The sequence below is a fragment of the Hordeum vulgare genome, chromosome 1H, assembly GCF_904849725.1.
Source record: "Hordeum vulgare subsp. vulgare chromosome 1H, MorexV3_pseudomolecules_assembly, whole genome shotgun sequence".
Classification (NCBI taxonomy): Eukaryota; Viridiplantae; Streptophyta; class Magnoliopsida; order Poales; family Poaceae; genus Hordeum; species Hordeum vulgare.
In genome coordinates, this window is record NC_058518.1 from 390030425 (window position 1) to 390056865 (window position 26441).

A 26441-nucleotide genomic window follows, 5' to 3' on the forward strand; every position below is an offset into this window, starting at 1 on the left:
GGGTATAATACGGAACACGCCTGGACTCACAAGTCATGCTTATGGGATCTCCCTTACTTCAAAGACCTCCTTTGCCCACACAACATTGACGTGATGCACACTGAAAAGAATATTGCGGAGGCCATTTTTGGTACATTGTTCGGCATAGAGGGGAAGTCAAAAGATAATCCTAAGGCTAGAATCGACCTGGAGGCTCTATGGGATAGACCGTTGCAAAACTTGCGACAACGGAAAGGAAAGAAAAGCATAGCGAAGCCAAAGGCATGGTTCAATCTTGAAAGGCCAGCTATGAGGGAAATGCTATTGTGGGTGAAAATGCGGTTGATGTTCCCCGATGGGTATGCTGCGAATCTAAAGAGGGGAGCGAGTCTTGAGAAATTGAAAATATTTGGGCTCAAGAGTCATGATTGGCACATATGGATTGAGCGGGTAATGCCGGTGATGTTGCGTGGCTTTATCCCTGAGGATGAATGGCTAGTACTGGCAGAGCTGAGCTATTTCTTCCGTTCTCTTTGTGCGAAAGAACTATCGCCTGGCGTGCTAGATGAAATGGAAGAGTTGGCGCCGGAGTTGGTCTGCAAATTAGAAAAGATCTTTCCACCGGGCTTCTTTAATCCAATGCAACATTTGATTTTGCATCTCCCGACCGAGGCAAGAATGGGGGGGCCCGTTCAAAATCGATGGTGCTACTCAACTGAGAGGATGCAGAAGACGCTTCGAGCTAAGTGTAAAAATAAACGTAGAATTGAAGCATCGATGGCCGAGGCATTCATTACTGAGGAGGCGGCAAACTTCGTGACAGCACACTACGAAACCAAAAATTATCATTTGCATAACCCGAAGCCTCGGTACAATGATGGCGATCGAGAAAAAGTTCGATCCAACCTCAGCCTATTCAAAGGTAAGCTCGCACCATCCGGTGCTTCGAAAGGGAAATCGTTGGATGTCGAAGAATGGCGGACCATTTCATTGTATATCTTCACCAACCTAACAGAAGTGCGGCTGTACATCGAGTAAGTTCTCGGTAATTTATTGTTCCGCAACTTCTAATTGCTTTGAACCACTCTTATTCCCGGATATTTGATATAGTCGATACGTCGCCGAATTCTCGGATGGAGCGGTCATCGAAAAGGATTCCGTCGAAGAGTATGAGCTTCTCGCAAAGCATGGAGGCGACTATCCTGGTTTCATCTCTTGGTTCAAACAAAGGGTAATTAATTACCATTAAGGGCCCATTTGACTTATTGGTCTAATTTGCGGCTAATGCATCCATTCTTTCGTATTAAACTTGTAGGCTGATGCAGAGTCTATGGACGCCGAGTTGAGACAAGTCGCTAATGGTTTTGACTATAAGGTCCGTTCATTTGACAAATACAACATCAACGGGTATCACTTTCGTACCTTTGGCAAAGAGCTATCTATGCCCGACCTAAAGACTACAAATTGTTTTGTCTCTGCTATCGGCGAAGGAGACACCGAGTATTATGGAAGGGTTGAAGCAATTTATGAACTTCTATTCTATGGTGAAAACCCACCGACCGTCGTAGTCTTCAAATGTTATTGGTTTGAGCCGAGGGAGACTAGAAGGACTCATGAACATATAGGACTAGTCGAAATCAACCAAAACACCCACTTAGATGTTCCCGATGTCTATATTACGGCTCAACAGGCGACACAAGTTTTCTATCTACCGTGGGCCTACCAAACTGATCCAAATCTCAAAGGTTGGGATGTCGTTTATGAAGTGCCACCACATTTTAGACCACCTACCCTCAATGAAGAGGATTACGAACCTCACATTAACCCAGACACATATGAAGGAGAATTCTTCCAAGAAACATGTATGTCCAAGAAACGTTTCAAGAACCGCTCTACTTCACCCCAGAACATTGAAGTAGACAGCGACAGTGAATCCGTCTTAACCCCTGAGCCCGAAGAGGAAGAGCTGGAAGAAGAAGAGGTTACTGCTGCGGATGACCTGTCACTTCTTGACCGATTACATAATGGTGGCCTTCCACATGTTCTTCTAGATAGTGATGATGATGATGCATTTATTGATGATAGTGATGATCATGATGCATTTATTGACCCCGAAGCATATATAGACGAGGACGATTGTTATTAGTTCATGTCAGGTATTCAACTATTATACTATATATAAATTTTGAGTTCATGTTAGGTATTGAATTTTTATTAGTCATGTTGGTATTTATGTTGTACTAATTTCATTTACTCTTTGTCATGACAGGTGTTGAAAGATGGTGGGAAAGGGTCGAAAGCATGCCGCGGCTGCTTCTTCGTCGGCGGGTGATGGGATGGGTACTTCCATTCCTGCCTCGCCTCTTCGGAGAGTGTTGCTCTCTACTATGCAAGGAGCGGCCCCCGTGAGAGGAGGTCGACCACCCGCGAAGCCGAGAGGCACTAAAGGTACACGTTGTATTCATGTTGGTATTTATGTTGTACTCATGTTGTATGCATATTGGTATTTATATACATTTTATTACTCATGTTGGTATTTATGTTGTACTAAAGGTACACGTGGCCGCGGGAGAGGTAGGGCTACACGGTCTCCGCCACCACCCCAAGCTGATTCACCTGAGCACAGGAGGACTTCTAGGGTGGATTCGTCTGAGGTGGAGGCTACACGGTCTCCGGTTCACGAGCCTCGGGTCGACGAGCCTCAGGTCGACGAGCCTTTGACCCACGAGACTCGTGTCCCAGAGGCTTCCTTCCACACGACTGCGGAGCACAGCAGGGATGAGGGTACGTCCCAAGAGACCCAGTGGGATCCCTGGCCAGAGCCAACTGGCCATGCTGGTAGCGACGAGGAGCTGGGTGAGGGGGATACCGTCTACCAGCGTGGTAGTTCGGGGCTCCCGCTCGTGCCAGCGACCCCCGAGCAGAGGTGCTCGATTAGGCCAAATGGGGACAAGTAAGTTAATTTACTCTTATTTAACCTTTTGCCTTCGCGTTTTCTCAAATATCTAATGTTTTGGCTTTAATTTGTCATACTGTAGGGGTTGGATTGTTGCCAAGGGTGTCCGCAAGCCCAACAGCGTCCTCGGTGTTCTTTGCCGTCAAAACTTCCCAGGGTTTGTTACGTTGCCCGGTCGGGAGCGAGAGGTAGGGATGACCTGGGAGCACTACTTGGGTGCCCCGGCCCCGCCGGAGGTGGAGATCGACGGTGTTTTGTGTGCCACGAGGGCGGACATGGTGATCCGAAAGTTCTGGGTAATTTCTCTTTCACACAATTATAAATTAACCATAGCTATTTATTGTACTAATCGGTGTTGTCTCGTTTGCAGACCTTCTACAGGTGTGAGGAGGGATACGAGGACGACGCGGCAAAGGTTATCGAAACCGAATGTCGCCGCCTACTTCAAAACTTCCGGCACGAGGCTCGGGTGCAGGCTGTTCGAGACTACTATGTCACGCGGCGTATTAGGATTGATAAGGCGAAGTGCCGTGATGCTAAGATGGAGAAGGAGCATTACATGAAGGTAATTACATATTATTAAGGCTTTGTAGTTAGTTTCCTTGATTTGGTTCTTACGCACTCAAATTTCTCTTTATTAACTTAGGTGCCCCCTAGATGGTGTGTGGATAAGATGGATTGTTGGGAGGCCTTGGTGGACCAGTGGTGCTCCGAAACGTGGGAGACCAGCCACAACAACGCCAAGGAGAGGCATGGCAAAATGGTTGGCGTGCCACACCATCAAGGGAGCGTCAACTTAATCCAATTTGGCGAGAACTGGGTATGTGGTTTGCTTCATGCCTCATGCAATTCATTCTTAATGCTATCTTGAGCCCTTTACCAATACAATTTTCTGCTCTCTCTCTTTTAGGCGCGTCACAATAAGACGGAGGCGCCACAGATGTACGACCTGTATGCGATGGCCCATACTGCCTCGTACAAGAAGGTCAAGGCATTCTGTGAGTCTGACCTCGAGCATCCAGAAAACTTCACCAACATCTCCTCCCACGACAAGCTCGTGAAGTACAGAGATCACGGGAAGGCGAGGAAAGGGGAGGACTTTAACCCGAGCGAGGGGCCTATTGATCCAGAGCTGGTGATGATAGCTGGCAACGAGAGGCCCCATGGCTCGATCGCCATTGGAGACGGCCTTATACGTTGTCCTAGCACTCTCCGGCAGATAAAGGCACGCCAAACGAGCTCTTGTCTGGAGATAACACGTCGTCCATGGCCAGTCGAGCTCGCCATCGAGGTTAGTTTAATGGACTCAACTATCTTTCCGCATTATGTTGTGCGTTGGAACCAATATGATTACATTGCTAACAATGAGTTGTGTTGCAGGCTGCTATTCAGAAAGAGAGAGCGGCAATGCAGGCGGCTATGGCGGAGAAGGATAAGGAAATTAGGGAGCTGGAGGAGAGGACGACTGCATTGGTGGAGGCGGAGAGGGCACGGAATGAAGCGTCTACCAGGGCCATATACGAGCTCTTCGTGGTAAGTTTCTTCTTCATGTTATTTCAAATCTTGCATTTGAATGTCCGTTTCATTAATAAATAAAAAGTTTGACTTGTCGAAACCAAATGTACAGTCTATGTGCGAGAACAACGGCCAAGTCCCTCCGCCGATGCCAGTCATTAACGTGGCGGGGACGGTGAGTTTCATTTCAGTGGAGCGATCTTAAGAGTGTCCTCATGCTAACTACACATTGCAAACGATGTTTGGTGCAGAATATGTCCCGAAACGCATCGCACGACCCTTCTACAGTCGAGCCTTCTCCAGGGCAGCCTTCTCCAGGTGAAACAAGCCAGAGCCACCGTGCTTCACCCTAACTTAGGTATGTTATTTCTAGTGTTTTAATAAAAAATAGCTAGACTTCCATCTAATGACATAATTAGCTTAGTTAGCTCCAAAATAGCTAGACTTCCATCTAATGACATAATTAGCTTAGTTAGCTCCAAAATGGCCTATTTAATAAAAAATGACCTATACTTAGCTAATTATCCTCGAAATGACATAATTAGCTCCAAAAAGGCATTCTTAGCCAATTTAGCCCGAGGAAGGGGACAAGAAGAGAAAAAGAGGAAAAATGAAAGGAGGGAAGAGGAAAAATGAGGAGAAGAAGGAGGAGAGGGAGGAGGAGAAGAAGAAGGAGAAGAAGGAGGAGAAGGAGAAGGAGCTCCTCCTACTCCTTCTTCTTCCTCCTTCTCCTTCTCCTTCTTCTTCTCCTTCTCCTTCTTCTTTTCTTCTTCTTCTCCTCTTCCTTCTTCTTCTCCTCCTCCTCCTCCTCCTTATTTTACTTCTTCTTCTCTATCTCTTCTTCTACGTAGCTTAGACTCATCCAAGAAAGGCTAAATTAGCCAATTGTCCTACGAAATGACATAATTAGCTTAGTTAGCTCCAAAATGTCCTATTTAATAAAAAAAGACCTATACTTAGCTAATTATCCTCGAAATGACATAATTAGGTCCAAAAAGGCATTCTTAGCCAATTTAGCCCGAAGAAGGGGACCAGAAGAGAAAAAGAGGAAAAATGAAAGGAAGGAAGAGGAAAAATGAGGAGAAGAAGGAGGAGAGGGAGGAGGAGAAGAAGAAGGAGAAGAAGGAGGAGAAGGAGAAGGAGCTCCTCCTTCCCCTTCTTCTTCCTCCTTCTTCCTCCTTCTCCTTCTCCTTCTTCTTCTCCTTCTCCTTCTTCTTTTCTTCTTCTTCTCCTCTTCCTTCTTCTTCTCCTCCTCCTCCTCCTCCTCCTCCTTATTTTACTTCTTCTTCTCTATCTCTTCTTCTACGTAGCTTAGACTTATCCAAGAAAGGCTAAATTGGCTAATTATCCTACGAAATGACATAATTAGCTTAGTTAGCTCCAAAATGGCCTATTTAATAAAAAATGACCTATACTTAGCTAATTATCCTCGAAATGACATAATTAGCTCCAAAAAGGCATTCTTAGCCAATTTAGCCCGAAGAAGGGGACAAGAAGAGAAAAAGAGGAAAATGAAAGGAAGGAAGAGGAAAAAGGAGAAGAAGAAGGAGGAGAGGAAGGAGGAGAAGAAGAAGGGGACAAAAGGATAAGAAGAAGAAGGAGAAGAAGGAGAAGAAGAAGGAGAAGAAGGAGAAGAAGAAGGAGAAGGAGCGGGTCCGCTCCTTCTCCTTCTTCTTCTCCTTCTTCTCCTTCTTCTTCTTCTCCTCTTCCTTCTCCTTCTCCTCCTCCTCCTCCTCCTCCTTTTTCTTCTTCTTCTCCTCTTCCTTCTCCTTCTCCTCCTCCTCCTCCTTCTTTTACTTCTTCTTCTCTTTCTCTTCTCCTATAGTTAGCTAGGGTTCCACCTAAATGACATAATTAGCTTAGTTAGCTCCTAAATGGTCTATACTTAGCTAATTTCTCTCCGAAATAACCTATATATACACTACTTCATCTAGTATTATTTTTCTAACTTTCTTATTTGTCATTTTGCAGATTACCTTCACTTCACGGGAAGCTTGGTTGATGGAATGCTTGAAGATTATTTCTTGTACCATGGGTTGTAGTGAAACTATTGTAGTATATGAATATATGAAACTTTGTATGCACGTGGATGAAACTGGTGTAATATATGGTTTGGTACGGATGTAACTTCCATAATATGTATGCACTATGGATGAGAGTTATTTTAATATGGTTATGAGTACGGAAAGAAATTTATTTATGTCAAATATATATATATATATCCTGATTATTGTTAAAAATGCTGGATATAACAAAAAATAAATAAAAAAGGGGCTGGTTCCCCTCTTTGCCGTCTGCCAACACATGGCAAAGGGGTGGAGGCAGACGGCAAAGAGGGAATCTGCCCCCTCTCTCTCCCCTCTTTGCCGTCTGCCCCCACATGGCAAAGGGGGGGAGGCAGACGGCAAAGAGGGAATCTGCCCCCTCTCTCTCCCCTCTTTGCCGTCTGCCCCCACATGGCAAAGGGGGAGAGGCAGACGGCAAAGAGGGGAATCTGCCCCCTCTCTCCCCCTCTTTGTCGTCTGCCCCCACATGGCAAAGGGGGGGAGGCAGACGGCAAAGAGGGAATCTGCCCCCTCTCTCTCCCCTCTTTGCCGTCTGCCCCCACATGGCAAAGGGGGGGAGGCAGACGGCAAAGAGAGGAGGCCTGCCGTTAACACTTAACGGGGACGTTGCAATATATGCCGTCCCACTTATTTTGCCGTCTGCCCCCTCATGGCAAAGATTCTTTGCCGTCCGCTTTGTGAAAGCAGACGGCAAAGAGCCTCTTCACCGGATTTTTTTTTACCGTCTACTTTGCCATGAGGGGGCAGACGGCAAAGCCTTTGCCATCCGTGGTTGCCCCCTTTGCCGTCCGCCTTGGCAGACGGCAAATTTCTGAATTTCAGTAGTGTATACCTCCAGAAAAAATCATTTCACAGCTCAAACCCGTGTTCTTGCTCTTCTTGCTGGGATTTTCGATCTCCTTGTGCAAAGCACCATTCACCAAGCTGTTTTGGGGAAATTGCTCCTTGGTATGTGACTCCTCCATTGGTCCAATTAGTTTTAGCTCTAGTGCCTTATACTTCGCGTATTTTTGCTGCCTTGGTGACCCTGTTCTTGAGCTTTGCATGCTAATTTTAGCTGGTCCCAAGTAGTTTTGATGCGTGATATGGCCTCTAGGTACTTGTGGTAGTAGTTGCTATGAGTTTAGTTGAGCCTTGTTCACTTTTCCTTTGAGTCACTGCAAATTTCAGAAAAAGAAGATGTTCAGGAGAAACTATCATGGTGGTTCCTCAAGCAAGAAGGGTCCTCGTCTCGCGATTCGGGAGCCCGATCCTTACCAACAGAGGAACGGACATGTACAACCATGTGAATGGCCTTCTGATGAATTCATGATTGAGGCAGGTTTCAAAGACGAGTTTGATACACTTGTTCACAATGTCGGACTCGAAGAATTCATCTCCGATAAGTGTGAACAGTATGTTACTCTCACTTCCTCTTTTGTTTGTAGATTCAAATTTTCAGCTGCCCATGATACATCTGTACTGTTTGATCTCTATGACAAATTGTATACCATGGATTTAGAGGATTTCAATAGAATTTGCAAGATACCTGTTTGGGGTAGTCTCAGTGATCCTCCTAAATCTTCGGTTAGAGATTTTTTCTCTGGTATAACTGTCGGAGAAACTAGAGATATTACACAATCTACCATGGGGAGCATTCATTTTCCTGCCTTGCATTACTTTGCCCTCTTCATAGTAGATGCATTAACGACAAGATTGAGCATTGTCACCTCTGCGCACCCGACCTTAGTATCCTTAAGAGTGCAGTAACGGGTGATAGAAGTTTCAACATGGGAGCTATAATAGCAAGGAGGCTGAATAATAATGCTAATGAAGGGGATTTCTTTGGTGGGATCTATGCCACTCGCATAGCAAATTTTCTTGGAGTACCCATTCGCGAAGGAGATCCCCCGCTCCATACAGCTTTCCTTGATCGCGCCGCTTTGACACGCTATCAGTTTCTTGAGAGGGATGATGAATCCCTCCTATACCGTTTAATATTTAACCGGCGACGTGTTTTCCATATTACCCTTCCCGCTCCTGCCTTCTTTGACTTTCAGGTAAAACGGAGATATTACATAACCGGAGGAGAGGCAAAGGAGTATGAGAGGGAGGCAAAGGTTGCTCGTCTCCGTGAGGCAGCTATTCAGGCAGTGGCTGCAGCACCCCTGTATAACCCCCATTATGATTTTGGGTATCGCCCGGACCATCCATGGGAGTAGACCAACTTAGGCCAAAAGCCTAAGCTTGGGGGAGTACGTGTTTCTCACCGACTTTATATTCTTGCTTACACTTTCACTTTGTTAGTCGGTGTTCACACTTTGCCACTATACCATCCATGCTAGTTTATTTCTTTTTCTCGTTTTCTTCTCATGTGCTTGTCTAGTTTGAGAAAACCCAAATAGATTTCTCGTTCTTCTTTTGCTTGTTGGGAGCTTTCCCGTGTAAATAGTTTTATTTTTCTTTGGGTCAAGGTAGAAGACAGTGGTCACAATGTTTAGTGCCTCTCGCATGCTTATCTGTTTATCTGTCAAAGAGCCATATTACTTTGTCTTCTCCTTTGTGTTTGCTTGCAGATTCAAGCTTAGTCCAATGCACGAGCACTCTTATTATTGTTCACATCATTCGATCGTGCAAGTGAAAGGCAATAATGACGATATATGATGAAGTGAATGAGCCTGGAAAAGCTGGTATGAACTCGATCTATTTTGTTTTTGTAAATATGACTAGCTCATCGTTCCTGATTTAGCTTTGTTGTGAGAGAAACATGTTTGCAATGACAACTTAGAGATCATAGTTTCTGATGCCATGATTAATTAGCTAGGAACTTATAATGGTTTGCCTTGGATGCCAACATGAATCTTGAGATGACTATGATGTAGTATAATAGGATGGTATCCTCCTTTGAATGATTCAAGTAGCTTGACTTGGCACATGTTCACGCATGTAGTTGAAACAAAATCAACATAGCCTCTATGATATTCATGTTCATGGTGATTTTTGTCCTACTCATGCTTGCACTCAATGTTGGTTAATCTCAATGCATTTTGATGACGGTTGTCGCTCTCTAGTTGGTCGCTTCTCAGTCTTTTGCTACCCTTCACTTGTACTAAGCGGGAATACTGCTTGTGCATCCACCGCCATAAACCCAAAGTTGTTCCATATGAGTTCAACATACCTACCTATATACGGTATCTACCTGTCGTTCCAAGTAAATTTGCATGTGCCACTCTCTAAACCTTCAAGAAATAATCTGTTTTGCATGCCCGAACCGCTCATGTGGTGACAAGGGGCGATCAGTATCTTCCATGCTAGGCGTGTTATCCTCGATATGTGTTTATTCACCATCATTCATGAGAAAGGGGCCGGTAATTGGAATGCCCAGTTCCATGATCAAATCAAAAAGATAATTGCAAACAAAACTCCCCCTGGATTGATGTTGGTATGGACGGCACCCGAGTATTCGGCTAGTCGTGGAGTGTGATTGATCGGTGGTGGGGGAGTCAAAACTTTACTTTTCTGTTTGGGAACCGCCTATAGCATGTGTAGCGTGGAAGATGGTGAAAATTCCTAGTCATTGCGTTGACAATGAAAGCATGCCACCCAAAATTATTGTCTCTGTTTTCAAAGCTTGAGCTCTGGCACCTTTGCAAATCAATGCTTCCCTCTGCGAAGGGCCTATCTATTTATGTTTCTGTTGAGTCATCCTCTTTTTATAAAAGCACCAATTAGAGAGCACCTTTGTCATTTTTATGCTTTGCTTTTGACTGATGTTGAGTATGACTGTGACTGGATCTTCTTTGCCATGAATTACAATGTTTAGTCAGCCCTTGGTCTTTGAAGGTGCTCTGCATTTATGTTTTGCGGTCTCAGAAAGAGCTAGCGAGATACCATCTGCTCGTACTGCTTCATGATTGTTTTGATTGAAGTGTTGACATTTGAGACTTATTATTATTGATTGCTAGTTGATTATGCCATTGATATGAGTTTATCGTGAGACCTAGATGTCATTTGCTTATGTGGTTTGCTTGCGATCTTGCTGAAACTCTGGATATGAGTTAGACATAGTTGCAACAACAAGATCAAATAGAGTTCGTAAAAGTTTTTTCTTTTGTCTCTTTCAGTTTGTCAACTGAATTGCTTGAGGACAAGCAAGGTTTTAAGCTTGGGGGAGTTGATACGTCTCCGTCGTATCTACTTGTTCAAACTCTTTTGCCCTTGTTTTGGACTCTAATTTGCATGATTTGAATGGAACTAACCCGGACTAACCCTGTTTTCAGCAGAATTGCCTTGGTGTTGTTTTTGCACAGAAATAAAAGTTCTCAGAATGACTTGGAAATTTACGGGGATTTTTTGTGGAATATATAAAAAATACTAGCGCAAGAATCAACCGGAGGGGTGGAGCTGAGAGCCCAGAAGCCCACCAGGCGCGACCCCCCTGGCCGCGCCTGGTAGGCTTGTGGGGCCCACAAAGCTCCACCGCCTCCAATGTCAGCTCTATTTAGTCCTTTTCGTCCAGAAAAAAATCAGGGAGAAGAGTTCATGACGTTTTATGATACGGAGGCGCCGCCACGTCCTGTTCTTCCTCTAGAGGGCAGATTTGGAGTCCGTTCTGGGCTTCGGAGAGGGGAGATCGTCGCCATCGTCATCACCAACCTTCCTTCACCGCCAATTCCATGATGCTCTTCACCGTTCGTGAGTAATCTCATCATAGGCTTGCTGGACGGTGATGGGTTGGATGAGATCTATCATGTAATCGAGTTAGTTTTGACGGGGATTGATCCCTAGTATCCACTATGTTCTGAGATTGATGTTGCTACTACTTTGTCATGTTTAATGCTTGTCATTAGGGCCCGAGTGCCATGATTTCAGATCTGAACCTATTATGTTCTCGTCAATATATGTGTGTTCTTGATCCTATCTTGCAAGCTGTAGTCACCTAATTTGTGTTATGACCCGGCAACCCCGGAGTGACAATAGCCGAAACCACTCCCGGAGATGACCATAGTATGAGGAGTTCATGTATTCACCAAGCATTAATGCGTTGGTCCGATTCTCTATTAAAAGGAGAACCTTAATATCATGTAGTTTCCATTAGGACCCCGCTGCCACGGGAGGGATGGACAATAGATGTCATGCAAGTTCTTTTCCCTAAGCACGTATGACTACATACGGAATACATGCCTACATTACATTGACGAACTGAAGCTAGTTACATATCTCTCCGTGTTATAACTGTTGTATGATGAATAACATCCGGCATAATCATACATCACCGATCCAATGCCTACGAGTTTTTCCTACTGGTCTTTGCTACGTTACTTTGTCGCTACTTCTGTCGTTGCTGCTACTGTTACTGTGTCGCTGCTGCTACTGTTACTCTGCTGCTACTGTTGTTACTTTGCTGCTACTGGTTACCGTTGCTACTGTTGTTATCACACTACCGTGCTACTGATACTTTGCTGCAGATACTAAATATTTCAGGTGTGGTTGAATTGACAACTCAACTGCTAATACTTGAGAATATTCTTTGGCTTTCCCTTGTGTCGAATCAATAAATTTGGGTTGAATACTCTACACTCGAAAACTGTTGCGATCCCTATACTTGTGGGTTATCAGTTATCTTTGCTGATGAGAATTTATTTCTCTTTGTAGTATATGAGAATTCATGAACAATGTTAGCTGAAAGCATGATATTTTAGGTCGTATTTTCCATGAAATTTACTGTATTTTACTATTTTCTATATGATTTAATTCATAGCAGGAGATAGTTCTTGACCACAACGACAACATACAAATGAAAACAATTCAGAAAAGAAGTAGTTCCCTTGCCATTCTTGCCTCCACCGACCCCAAAATGCCTGCATCATAGTTCATGACAAAATGTTGGAAGTGCCACACAAAAGAAAAATAAATGCTTAGTTCAAGAGAAAAGGAACGCACCTCTTGATGCTGCGCTGGGAGCAGTGCTTGCAGCTCTCGCACTACAGCTTCAGCACAATCTTCGTGGATAAAATTAAAAAAGGAATATTTTCTTGCATTTGTGAATAAATTTTCGGTATTATGTGATGGGATATATGAACATAACGTGGTCATCGTTATTGAAGATGGTGCTTTTTTTTTCATTGCAACGCACGGGCTATTTTTCTAATACTCCCTCTGTCTCAAAATAACTGTCTCAACTTTGTACTAGCTCTAGTATAAATTTGTACTAAGCTTAAGACACTTATTTTGAGACGGAGGGAGTATAAATTAAATGCATATCAATATGTATTGTTGCATCCATATAAGACCACCGTCGAAAAAGAAAGACCACCGTCGACACCGAAAAAACAGCAGAGTTCACAAGCCTGAGTCCGACCCGCACACAGCCACACCTCGAACAGGAGTAGCAGAGGTCGCCTTCCACATACACATCTTTTCCAATTTGGTTGCGCCCAAGCAAACGCAGCGGCCGCCGATGCTCCTAAAACCCCAGGCAATCTGGGCGGCTTCCCTCCCTCTCTTCCTCGGCCGCCGCCTCCTCCCTAAATCCAGCAGCTCGCCTCCTCCCTGCGGCCGGCGCCTCCCCCTCCGCCCGTAAGCAGCGCATCCCCATCCCCATCCCTTCTCCCCCCTTCCCCATCTCCTCTTCTCATGCTCTGACGACGGTTCAGGATTTGCAAGCGGCGGATGAGCGCGCAGGCGGAGCCCAGGTTCTCCCCTCTCCCCACAGCGCGGTCCGAACCTGATGCCGGTAAAATTTATCCGCCACGCGCTGTTAAAACGGAGTCATCATTACTCGTAATTAATCGTCTGCTCATGTATCCGAGCAGCCCCGATGTGGTTGGTGTTGACATCTTTTTGGTTTGGATTCCAGGGGCAGACGGGCACCAGTTCCGGCTGGTTTCCTATAATATACTGGCCCAGGTATGCCGGTTGCTGCTTTTTGCCCTGTTGTTTTACTTACGATTCAGGCGTATGGACAGTGATGGGTTAAAGAGCCGAAAGAAAGGGAATGGACCTGGCGTCGCGTTATGATTTGCTCTGCATTTTTGCAGGTTTATGTAAAGAGCGCGTTTTTTCCTCATTCTCCATCCGCTTCTCTCAAGTAAGCTCATAATTATTAAAAACACCCTTGTTTCTAAGTCAACCGAAAACTTATATCTAAGTTGGCTATCTTGAGCTTAATCCTTCTATTTAACGAAATATGAGTATAATGCATATTAGAATTGTGTCCTACTCCCTCTGTTCCTAAATACAAGTCTTTTTGGAGGTTCTACTAAAAGACTAGACTACATACGGAATGTATATAGACATATTTTAGAGTATAGATTCATCCATTTTGCTCCGTATGTAGTCCTCTAATGAAATCTCTACAAAGACTTATATTTAGGAACGAAGGGAGTACTTAGAAATTTAAATAATAAATGCCACAAAGTATCAATTTCCAAGTCGATCGAGAAATCCTTGTTTTTAAGTTGATGATCCCGAGCGTTGATTCTTCTAGCGAACGAAAATCGAGTATTTCACGATCTGTGTGTAACTTAGACGAATTATAATAACAAATCCCATTGGCTACTCATACCATTCTGCTGGATTTTGATATACTTGTTTTTGATTGAAATCATGGAATCCCGTAAGTAACCTCGTGTTGCTTGAGCGAAAGTAATGTAGAATGATAAAAAATTGCTATTAGTGATCGCCAACTACCTCACAAAAAAGTGATTACTAATTAGCATCCACGTGAAATTCGTGTCCCGGAAGGACTGCCAACTTTCGTAGCACACACACATGTTTATTCGAACATAATACAACATATGCAATCTTGAATATTCAAATAGAATTAACTCACTGTTGGAGAAACAACAGTTATGAATTGGTTTGGATAATTTGCAAGATTAAACACTCAACGTGCCATGAAGAAACATAGAGGGCTCGCATGCTCTGGATCCACCAAACTTGTGCTCCTCTTATCAGTATTTGCAATTTAATAATTTTTGTCGGAGAGTGGTTTTGAGCCAAGGGAAACCCTCCAGGAACCCTTGGTCCGAACACTGGGGATCCTGCCTGCTATCTTACGACCCGACGGTGACCTTGGCGAGGCTACGGACGAGCGGTGCTTGGCGAGGACACAAATACACACACAGAGCACGACAGTGACACGAGGAGCTACCCAGGTTCGGGCCACCAAGAGGTGTAAAAACCCTACTCCTGCTTGTCTGGGATTGCTCTTGGGGAGCACCCGAGTGTTACAAGGTGGAGGAAGGTGTCAATGGCCGTCCCGAGATTGATCCCTTTCTAAGGTAGCAGCACTGTCCCTCTTATAGCTGCCTTGGTCCTCTTGCCCAAAAATATTGGCGGGAAAGGATTGCCGCATGGCGGCAATTCGAAGGGGGACAGGTGCTCAGTCTTATCCCTGACAAAAGGTGTTTTTTTCCTACAAAGGCGCCGCCCATGTCGCGTTGGTGGGCTCGCTGATGACATCCGTCCTAGCAAGCAGCGTCACTGTGGTCTTCTTGCACCAAAATAGCAAGTCTTGGGACTCGCTTTGGGGGAGGACAGCCGCATGCTGCCCTTTTATCACCAAAGAGGAAATCCTCCCTGTTCGCGCCTGCTGGCACGGTCTCTGCTGTCCTTGCCTGCGTGCGCACGTCACCCACGTGGTGGGCACGCCACCGCACGACCCGCGTCGCGGCCCCTCCAAGCGAAGGGCTTCGCGGGAGGCCACCTCACGAGGCTGTCTGCTATTGTTGAAGATCGTCGTGAAGAGCACCTCTTGAAGAGAGGTGCCTCGCGAGGTCACGCCCTCGCGAGGTGTCTTGCTCTTACAAAGCTCATGAGCGGGCTGCCCCTGGAGTTGACGCTTCGGGCGTCGCTGACTGGGCCGCAGGCAGACGGGCCGTGGTATCCTGGTTCCCACTGGGCCAACATTTTTCTATTATCTCCTTGCTCTCAGTTTCCGCCCGTCCTTCCATAGTCTCCTGTATGGCATTTATAAGATGATACATGAGAGATATGCATGCCAACTACCATTAGTGTTTACTTGATATTTTACAATACAACTGAAATATGATTTAACACTGAGAGAATACGTAAATAGAGAAAGCTTATAGGATTAAAAATGCCACAAAATAATTTTAGTTTTATTATTCAAACTCAAAGTGACAGCTAGGGCTTTCCAGATTTCCCATAGATTTACTACTCCCTCAAAAAAATACTACTCCCTCTGGTCCAAATTAATTGACGCAGCTTTAGTACAACTTTGTACTAAAGTTGTACTAAAGCTGGGTCAATTAATTTGGATCGGAGGGAGTAACAAACTAGTCTGTAATATTTGTGTCAAATTTTATATGGAGGCATTATTTTCATCTAAATTTACATATGTTAAAACTCTCATGGTTGTGTGATAACTGATAAGGCTAGGCCCTAGACCAGAGTCAGCAGGAGTAAATTACCATCTTGAGATGCATGCCATCGCTCTTTGGCCATCACTCCCCAACTATCCCTTGCCAAAGTTCCACTTCACTCCCCACCGGCTATAGCCACCAGAGATACTATAGCATCTCTCTGGCAATATGTGGTAGCGGTATTCTGAAGTCAGATCTAGCGCAACAGGCCTATATCCGATTGAAGCGGTGTGAGATCTGTGATGGTAAGTCGGCAGTGATAGCAGGTTGCTATGCTACCAGATCCCCTCTCCCCAAACACAGATTGACGATCCATTCCCACCGATTAACTTTTCCCTGTCTGATTCCTCCTCTCCCACATTGAAGTATAACATTTGCCGTGGCAAGCTTCCTAAAGTACCTCCACGCAAAGTGGTGACGCCTCAAATGATACCTTTTTAAATTTTATAAGGACCCCTGCATAGTTGGGAGTGCACTTGAGCACCATGCCCACCATGTATACACCCACCATTGCTTTATTTTGCTTACTCTTAGCAATAGACCATTCTTCCATAATTGAACTAGCACATCGTTGCTATTTTGTGCGCTTGTTTTATTTCAGGACTAAAGCACAAAGTTTTTTCTTTCCTTTCAGTTTTTCATTTCTTGCCCTAATTCTATCATTCAGTTTTGGAGTTCATGTTTACTTTCATGTTTGGAAATAGGTGGAAAGCTCGTTCCAAAGCTGTTCTAACAGAACTCAAGAGTTTTAATGCTGACCTCATGTGCATACAGGTTGGGTCCCCTTTCTGATGTTCGAACATATCTAGTTTTGTTTGTTACAACTGTGCACAACACGATGTTCTTTTTATCATTTTTTTAGGTGGACGTCCCTATATATTATTTGCAAATGCATAGATAAAATAACCAGATATGGAACATTCTTCTAAATACACTACGTGAAGCTATTATGCAATGGAGTTGCTCTTATTGTACACTTTAGAACACTCCTTAAACTTCTTTACTGGTTCTTGCCTGTGACAGGAGTTGGATGAATATGAGACATTCTATAGGAAAAACATGGAAAGTTCTGGATATTCAAGTATTTATGTCCAGCGATCTGGGGACAAACGGGATGGATGTGGTATATTCTATAAACCAAAAAGGTAAACACGTACTCTTAGCTCATGTACATGGTGCATTAGTTACTGATTTCAGGACAGCTCCTTATTGAACTTCTCCCCCTGCAAATATCTTTGTTAATGTGCTCTAATCTATATTCAGTTTATGAACACATTCCTTGTAAATAATCAGCTAATAATGGACAAAGCTCTGCACGAGAAAAAATGTGTCTTATAAAGTTACTTTTTACATCATCCAATTATTTTTCCTGACATATTTTTGCAGCGTGGAACTGTTACAGAAGGAAGTAATACACTACAATGACTTGGTGGAAACATGTCTTCTTGACGATACTGTAATTAGTGCTCCCTCAAATAATTCTTCACCGTCTGAAGGTAATATGAAAAGGTGCTAAACCTGATATTCTTTGGCAGATCACATAATGGGCAACCTTTCATGGAATGTGGATATTTGAAATTGTGAACTGGGCACTTAACTAATTGAATATACTTATTTAAATCTTTAAAATAATATTTAAAAACATCAGCTTATAAGTAGCATGCCTGTAAAGGGCTGATTTTCCTTTTGGTTTTAATTGCCTGTTACTGTATTTCTTGGAAGCTGTATCATCTGTCATCATTATCTAGTGCTCCATTTTTCTTCCTGTACTTTTGCTGGATACGTTCTTTATTCTGATGACGTGCTTAAGTTTATTTTATGATGTTCTCTAACAGAATCTAGTGGAAAGGAAGATAATAAGAAACGTGGAGATCCAGATGATCCACGTGTGAGATTGAAGCGTGACTGTGTTGGTTTACTCGCTGCTTTCAAGCTTAGCGATCCTTGTGAACATATTCTAATTGTGGCGAACACACATATTTATTGGCAAGCAAAATAGCCCATGCTCTCTGATTTAAAGATGTTTTTGTAGTTGACTCATATTTTTGCCTATTTGTTTTATCTATCTGTATTAGATGGGAGCTAAGTTTCAACACATGTTTGGGTTTCTTATACATGTCATCTTGATATTACAGGGATCCAGAATGGATTGATGTGAAGTTAGCTCAAGCAAAGTATCTTCTTTCAAAAGTCTTTGAGTTTGAGAAAATTATCTCAAATAAGTTTACCTGTAAGCCTTCTGTGATCATTGCTGGTGATTTTAACTCCACCCCTGGTGATAAGGTATGGCTTTGCACTTGCGGTATTGCTTTCTCAAGCTTTTGGCACTATTGTTACGATTATTGTTATAGCTTACAGAGTTTAGTTACAAACAGATTGTTGTCAAATACTCCATCCGTTTCTTTATGTAAGGTGTATTATTCTTGGCACGGTGACAAAGGCACATAGTTATAGACATGTTAAGACTAAATTACCCTTGGAAAATTTGTTGGCTAGTGGAAAGTAAATCAATTAGTCCAGAGAAGTATGAGATACATGCAACCGACAAAGAGATAGTTTCCTTTTTTGTGTGTGTAAGGAGAGATACAGACAATCAGAAAAGAGATACTTTCGTTTTTTAGGAGGACTAACAAGGGAATTATGGGGAATTAGAAGAAATGCACCTTACATTCTGGAATTTTATCAAGAAACAAATACACCTTATATAGAGGAAAGGAGGGAGTATTTCGTAACATTTTAACAGCATATGTTGAGACTATATTATGCATCAATGTAACCCAGACCACACGACTTGTACATAAATAACCTGTCCAGTGTCTTCAAACAAATGGCACCACTGTTTTAGTTTTAGGTCCATGGTTTTACTGAAAGATATTGCGAACTTTGTCCATTTGCTAACATGTATTCCAGTTATGCGTGTGGCATATTGTTCTCATGATGATGAAACATATTCCTAGGGACTGGCAATGTGCGGTCCAGTAGCTGATTTATGCTTTTGAGCCCATGATGATCGTTCGTTCGAAAAACAAAGCATTGTATCCTTGTCTCTTGTGTGGGATAATATAACCCAGATTCAGTTTTTTGTGCCACCTCATCGCAATTTGTTTCTCTTTGTCACCTCAGTTAATTTGTTACTATCATTTCCAGGTATACAATTACCTTGTATCGGCTAGCTCCGAATCTACGGATGAAGCCCCTATCAAATTGCGCAGCCTGTATGCTGCGAACGGAGGGGAGCCGGAGTTCACAAACTGCACCCCAGGCTTTACCGGAACATTGGACTATATATTCCTGTCGGGCGACAATTCAATAAAACCTACTACCCTACTCCGAATCCCACGAGGGGGTTCCCCGGATGTGGAAGGAGGCCTGCCCAACTTCCACCATCCTAGTGATCACTTGCCGATCGGCGCCGATTTTCAGCTGCTCAGCAGCTAGCTAGCTGGTGCCTAGGTTGCATTTTTCCGACTGTGGCAGCAAATGGCCTTCGAAATGTTTGGCCATGGTCTGCTTGCAGTCTAGGGTTAGCCATAAGGCTGCCGTGCGAGCAATAATGTAGTTTTTGGCCGTTGTGTTTCTTCAAAAGGAATTGACATTTGATAACGGAATACTGGTTGTATGAATGGAAACGACTTTGAGCAAGAAATATGTGACTTTTGGCTTTGGCCAAATGAATACATGCATTGTCAGTGTAAGATTTTCCTGCTGTAAGTCATTGATGCAATTTCCACAGCACTGAACAGGATAACTGTACAAGTTCTTTGGCCCTGTATTCAAGTCTTCGGCGGGTATGTATTTAAAAGCATAAAGATTTATGTGTTCACTGTTCTTAAACCCTACAAATAACCTTTGTTTTTAGACGAAACACATCAAACTTCAGAAGGTGCACTGAGATTTTTTTTTAACTGCATCGCACTGAGATCTAACTCTGAGGAAATAGGAGGAACCTGTCCTATCTAGATTGCAAAATTAATCACTTTGCGTTACATAAAAGATGGACATACAGAATTTTCCACACATAAAGAATGAAAAGAAATGTAACTAGCAGATCAAAGGCCATAAAACTAATACACAATGTTCAGGATTTCAATCAACTAGTTACATATAACTTAGAAAAGAAAACTAGTTACAGTCTTATACAGAAGCTAAAGAAAGTAGCTAGTTACACCCAAAAAAGAATCATATATATAAGAATGATTGCACACATGTATATCTGCTCTTCCCTTTTTAAGATAGTCCCTGGAAAGCCACAGAGCACTCTGAACAACTGAAGGACCTAATCATCCTCACTTAGGTTGTTTCACATTATGAAACTGGAATTCAGGCAGCCCCATACTCAAGAATCAGCGAACTCGAGAAAGCCTCAACGGCACCAATACACCATCTTTGGATCCTACAGATGGATTCTACTCTTCTTTCTTCTCCTTCCCTTTCCTCTCTTTAATCCATGACGAGCAAAACAGCGGCAACATTGTGCATCCAGCCTCAATCAGCAGGCAAACCGGGAGCGCTGAGAAATCTTCTCCTGATACCCCCATGAATTCAGCAAGCGCAACACCAAGATATCCACTGATGATAATAGATAGGGCAAGTGCAGACATGACAAAGGCCATAACCGACCCCTCACACCCGGAGGGGCAAAGGTTTGCGATAAGAACACTGAAGGGTAGCACCTTGAAAAACATAAGGCCCTCTAGCAGCCCTGAGAACACAATTGTGTATATGGAGTCTGGTACTCCCACCTTCCTGTATACACCCTGAACAAATAACACGTCTGACAACATTACGACCGCTGTGATGAACTGTAGAGCTGATAAGACCTTGCGTGCAGACGTTGTCTTGAAGCACTTGTTGTATGCCATGCTCCAAGCCAAGAGAGCCACTTGACCAAAAACCTTGGATAAACCGATGATGGATGAGTCCAGCCTCAACACTTCAGTCTGGTAGAAGAACATGGTCCCGAGTAGAAATGGTATGGCAGCATAGGACACTGAAAACCATATGATTGACCAAAATATTTCCGGCATACAGAGCGCATATGACAGCTCTTTGGTTTGTTTACGGATGCTGGAAATCACTGATGTATTAGTAGTTGCCTTGGGGAGTTTGAGGGAGCTCTCAGATATAGCCACAGTAGTGAAGAACTGGAGCACGAGAACGATTGCGAAAAATAGGAACATGAGTTTTGGGGAAAAGTAGCTGAGAGCAATGCCACCAAGGAGATTTCCTAACGCGCCAGCAGAAGCGCCAAACATACAAGCAAAGGATTGAAGCTGCCCCCCTGAGGAAGAGGTTGCTTGCTTCCCGGCCTCCGCTACAATGGCATCATTGGCAACCTCACATATGGATGCGCCAAAGTTGCTCAAGAGGAGAAAAATGGTAAGAACCGGAAGAGAAAGAGATGGCCAGAGGGCAATTCCTAACCATGAAACTGCCTGCAAGAGAGCTGCAACCACAGCAATAAGAAGGTATGTTAGAACTATATAATCAGCTATATATGAAAAAAAAAGGTACACTGCAGCACACCGCAAGCATTTTCAGACGCATCAGTTGTTGGGTTTCATACCATGATTATCGTTGAGTAAATAACATTAGTTTTTCTTAGGCATCTGATTGTGTCAATTGTATCAAAACAAAATATTCAGCATGGAATCTGAAGATGGGCAATCTTAAGTGGTGGTATTGCACAAATTATGACACTTTAAAGTGCAGGGCAAGGGCCACATCCGACTGAGAAAATATGCATCGTGACACTCTGGTTGCTGCTCTAAAAGACTACTTCACGAAAAGATGGAGAACGATGGTAATCAGAAGAGAAAACGGAAAGGGAAAGTGAAAGTGAAAGAAAACAAAAGGCACGCGCATAATAATCAAGAGGACAACTGTGTTCAAGTATATTCTTTATGGCGCTGTCATTCGCCACATGACACCAATGTGCAAACAAGTGAACAGCACGCAAGAAAAGAACGCAGAAAGCTCTAGCGTGGTAATCATTTTACTTTTTCTCCAAGGACAGCGCAGAAGAGTAAAAATATCCTACACTGCTCTGGCATACTAGAATTCCTACAACTCGTTTAATCAGTGATCAAGTACAGTGAAAGAGCGAAATTGTGCGTGCAACACGGGCAGTGCAGGGAAGGTGGAAATTTCAGAGAATTATCATTCTGCATCGCGAGTGTGGTTCCTATAATTCCAGGTTAACCGGTAAAGGGAGGTATGGAACCGAGCGTGCTTTCGAGCGTTCCACGTTATGAACCGTTAAAGTAAGGGAAGGGAGGGTATGGAAATGGAATCACGATGAGGATCATGGCGTCGGTCGGAGATTACGGAAAGTGGTGTTGGCAGATCTGAGAAGGGCAATGCGATAACGTGGGGGGGATAAAGGGAGGGGGGGCGTACCGCCGATGGCGACGTATGGCAGGCGTCGGCAGCCGCGGATGGGGACGGCGTCGGAGAGCAGGCCGAGGAGCGGCTTGGCGACCATGGGCAGGGTGGCGGAGGCCTGGAGGATCTGCAGCGAGGAGGAGGGGACGCCCATGGCGTCCTTGAGGAAGAAGTTGACGCCGAGCCACGGGAAGAGCCGGAAGCCCTGCACCCAGAACCCCACCCCGATCACCCACCGCTGCGTGGCGGCCGTGGCGGCCCTCTCGCCCTCCGCCTTCTGCTCCTTCTCCATGGCCCTCCCTCCTCCTCCTCCTCCTCCCCCGAAATCCGGCAGTGCGGAGTCTCGTCTGATCCGCGCGTCGCCGGGCCTTGTGTTCCTGCTCCGCTCCCGATCCGAGGGAAGGGAATGGGAGAGCTCGTGGTGGTTCTTGTGTTGTGCTCCCACCGGGGCGGGAGGACACGTGGGAGGGTTAGGTGTTATTTGGCCGAACAGAGTAGCAGTGGTGATGCAGGGGAATGTGGAATGGAATGGTTGGCACGAGAAGAACCAACACGTTGCCACGGATATGACACGGGGGCGTGGAGGCTCGCTGTATGTATGGCCGTACCTCCTTCCGGGCGGGCTCGTCTCTCGCTGGGGCCCAGAGCCATGTGGGCCAGTACCAATCGACCGTGTGTGCATGGTGGGTCAGTGCGCTCCCTGATGTCGGCGTGCCTTTTCGGCCGGCCTCCGGGCCACTTTTTACTAAATTGCTTTTTACTGTATTATATAAGGTGTAAACTACTCTAGTAGAAATTGCTTTTGAAGCTCGGCCTCCACCAAGGCTTTTAAATTTGAAATTCAAATTTCATGAAAATTTATATTTTTGTATTTCAAAAAAATCTAAAAAATACAGAGATAAGTGAAGGCGTAACACACATGTGTGTAAATTTTCAGAAAAAATTACGTTAAAATGAGGGTTGTAAAAAAAGACAAATCTAAGGCTTTTTAACACATGATACTATTCATCGTTTCAGGCCATGAATTTATCTTTTTTGTTCAAGTCGTATTTTAAGATATTTAGTCCTAAGTTTTACACACATATACATAACATCCTTCCTTACTTGCCTATTTTTTTAGTTTCTTTTTAAATCAAAAAGTTCGAATTTTATTTTTTTTTCAAAAATTTCGATCACCATGGAGCTCGGCCTCCAAACGTCCATTCTCGTAAACTACGCCATCCCATGAAAAAGTCAAAATATTGCTAAAAAATGAAAAAAAGCAGATTGAATATTGCAAGTTTGACATGCCATAATTTTAGCCGTAGTAGACATTGCGATAGATGCATCAAGCTTTTCTTGCAAATATGCAAGTTTTCTTTTGCGGGGTTGCAAATATACAAGTTTGGCATGCATTTATTGGCAATATGTATATCAAGCTCTTCTTGCAATATAGTCCTCCTAGGATTTATGTGCTATATAATCCGATAGGTGGTTTCCTGCTTCTCATGTTTATTGAATATGCTCCAACATCACTAGTGTAGTTTTCATTTTCTGTTGACATGTCTAGTTAATCAGGGCCGGACCGGCAATATCCGGGGCCCTGTGCCAAAATTTAAAAAGGGGCATATCTTTTGGTGGTGGAGCTATAAAGGGAAAAAAGGTGGACTAAACTAAATAAGAGACCCGATTATCTTCCCAAATTATATATAGTACTATTTCGGTAATTTGCAAAAAATAGTAGTATTGCAGTAGAGATAGTAAATACCCGGTACCTTTTGTTCCCTTCATTATGAGATCAACACATTTATCCTTGCAACAAGGCCAACTCATGGGTGCCTAGGAAAACAAAAGAGCACACAGGGTTGAAGCTAACCTTGGTGCACTGAAATCACTTGATGAAAGGCACCAAAGCATTTGATAAATGGCAGTAAAATATCATGGGAAGTACACTGAAGTTTGAACGACATATAAGTAAAATTTAGAGAGCCTATACAGTGAAATTTGCATAACACCAACACTGGATTTTTGGACAACAAAACACTGGAATTTGGACAGCACATACACTGAATTTTTGGACAACACATGAACTGAATTTACATAGCAAGAGAAATGAATTTTGTACATCGACAATACCGAATCATTGTGCTACTCGTACTATCACCAACAAGACTAAGTCAATGTCAAGGATGAGCTGACCGGGAGGAGGGGATCCAAGTGGCACATCGTATTGGCTTTCTAGGTGCTTAAGGTGCACAAAGATATAGGGCTTTGCGATGTATCCTCCTCGGCGACCAAAAGAAATCCCGACGAACAGCGCGAGCTATCTGGGCTTCCCGACGGGCTCGCGCAACACGTCCTTGACACCTTAGTGGATATAAATTGTGGAAATGATAGTATACAATACCTAATGTTTGAGAATTATTATGTAACTTGTCTTGGCAGTACATAAAGAGTTGATTTATGATTATGTGCACTAACCTATCTCACGAGTTCTTTTCAAGTATTGCATGAATGAAGTTTTTGAGACTTAGATAAAACCGGGATATGAGAGGGTTAAACGAGATACAAAAGCTCGAGCTTGGGGATTCCTAAGGCGCCCCAAGTAAATATTTGAAGAAGTCTCAAGCATCTAAGCTTGGGGATGCTACGCATACCAACAACTATCGGTTAGCCTATGTTGAGCCTAATTTTTTTGTCCACATGATATGTGCTATTTTTGGAGTTTCTTTTGTTTTATTTGATGTTTGAAATAAAATATCAGATTTGAAAATTGTTATTGAGAGAGAGTCCTCACATAGCTACTTAATCGGTTGACTACTCATTGATCTTCACTTATATCTTTTGAGAGTAGTTTGATTGAATTTCTCTAGTACTTCACTTATATCTTTTTGAGCATGACGGTGCTATTATTTTGAAGAAATATGCTCTCATGCTTCACTTAGATTATTTTGAGAGTTAGTAGAAACTTTGAAGAAATCCTCTCTTGCTTCACTTATATTATTTTTTTGCGAGTTGAAATTTTTAAAGAAACTTGTGCTCTCGTTCTTCACTTATATTTGTTTGAGAGATTGTCATTAGCAATGGCAATTTGCTTTAAATGAAATTGGTCCCAACGTGATAGATATCCATAGGAGATATAATAAAAACTTTCATGAAGATCATTGGATGTTAAACTTCATTTTTTGCAATAGTTTTGCGATGTGAAGATAGTTATATGTGAGTTGTATTGATGAGTAATTATGCTTTAGTAAAAATATTGGTGTTAAGGTTTGTAATTTCCTATGCATGCACATGAAGTCAATAATTATGCTATGAAATTACATCCTACTTGTGTTGCATTATTCGGTGTTAGTTATGTTTAATGTTCATTATGATGGTTTTCGTTCCTTGGTTGGGCGCTTCTCAATCTATTTGCTACCCTTCACTTGTACTAAGCGGGAGTGCTGCTTGTGCATCCAAATCCTAACCTCAAAGTTGTGCAAATGAGTCCACCATACCTACCTATATGCAGTATTTTAGTGTCGTTCTAAGTAAATTTGTATGTGTCAACTCTAATATTCAAAATAAACTTCTGTTTTGTGTGTCCATACCGCTCATGAAGCGGCAAGGGGTGGCCGATATCTTCCATAATAAATAGGTTATTCTCAAGATAAGTGTTTATTCACTTCTCATTGCATGAGAGTATAGCGATAATAGGGATGCCCAGTCCCGAAAAGCAAAGAAAAATTATTTTATGTTGTCAAATAATAAATTCCATGGAAAGTGTTGGTATGGACGGTACCCGTGGATGCGACTAGCCATGGAGTGTGAAAGAATAGTGGAAAAAGGAATAAACTTTATTTTCAGTTTGGGAACCGCCTATGATTTATTTAGCATGGAAGATATTGGAAACTCTTAGTCGTTTTTGTTGACACGAAAAGTATGCCACCGAGAACAATTTTATCTCTCAATTTAAGCTTTGAGCTTTGGCACCTCTAAAAATCTCTACTTCCCTATGCGAAGGGGCTATATATTTAATTTTATGCAATTTTATTTTTATTTGAGTCTCCATCTTCTCTTATAAAGCATCAACTACGGAACATTGTTATCATACTTGAGCATTGGAAGTAGCTAATATTTGGGCGTGTTGCATGAATGGGTCAATGATTGAGCATGATGGGCTAGGGATAACGTTCTTTAGCATTAATATTT

At 43.2% G+C, this 26441-nt stretch overlaps 2 protein-coding genes across 3 annotated transcripts; one reads left to right on the top strand and one right to left on the bottom strand.

Moving 5' to 3' along the window:
* Nucleotides 1-12826: 12826 nt before the first annotated feature.
* LOC123439722 (carbon catabolite repressor protein 4 homolog 4-like) lies at nucleotides 12827-19579 on the top strand. 2 transcript variants are annotated; one of them, XM_045116411.1, is made up of 10 exons: nucleotides 12885-13074; nucleotides 13152-13231; nucleotides 13355-13404; nucleotides 13536-13585; nucleotides 16589-16658; nucleotides 16908-17029; nucleotides 17271-17380; nucleotides 17720-17870; nucleotides 18020-18167; nucleotides 19032-19579. In XM_045116411.1, exons 1-10 carry the CDS (start codon nucleotides 12956-12958, stop codon nucleotides 19320-19322), a joined length of 1191 nt encoding a protein of 396 aa, XP_044972346.1. In that variant the 5' UTR covers nucleotides 12885-12955; the 3' UTR covers nucleotides 19323-19579. The 2 variants fall into 2 exon arrangements, with proteins under 2 accessions (XP_044972353.1, XP_044972346.1); XM_045116418.1 differs by lacking the exon at nucleotides 17720-17870 and having other exon boundaries at nucleotides 12827-13074; nucleotides 17271-17393.
* A 331-nt stretch (nucleotides 19580-19910) lies between these two features.
* LOC123439712 (probable folate-biopterin transporter 7) lies at nucleotides 19911-22828 on the bottom strand. Its single transcript, XM_045116402.1, has 2 exons — nucleotides 22284-22828; nucleotides 19911-21330 (listed from the first exon to the last, which is right to left on the bottom strand). The coding sequence occupies exons 1-2, from the start codon at nucleotides 22558-22560 to the stop codon at nucleotides 20291-20293; spliced, it is 1317 nt and encodes a 438-aa protein (XP_044972337.1). The 5' UTR covers nucleotides 22561-22828; the 3' UTR covers nucleotides 19911-20290.
* Nucleotides 22829-26441: the final 3613 nt, after the last annotated feature.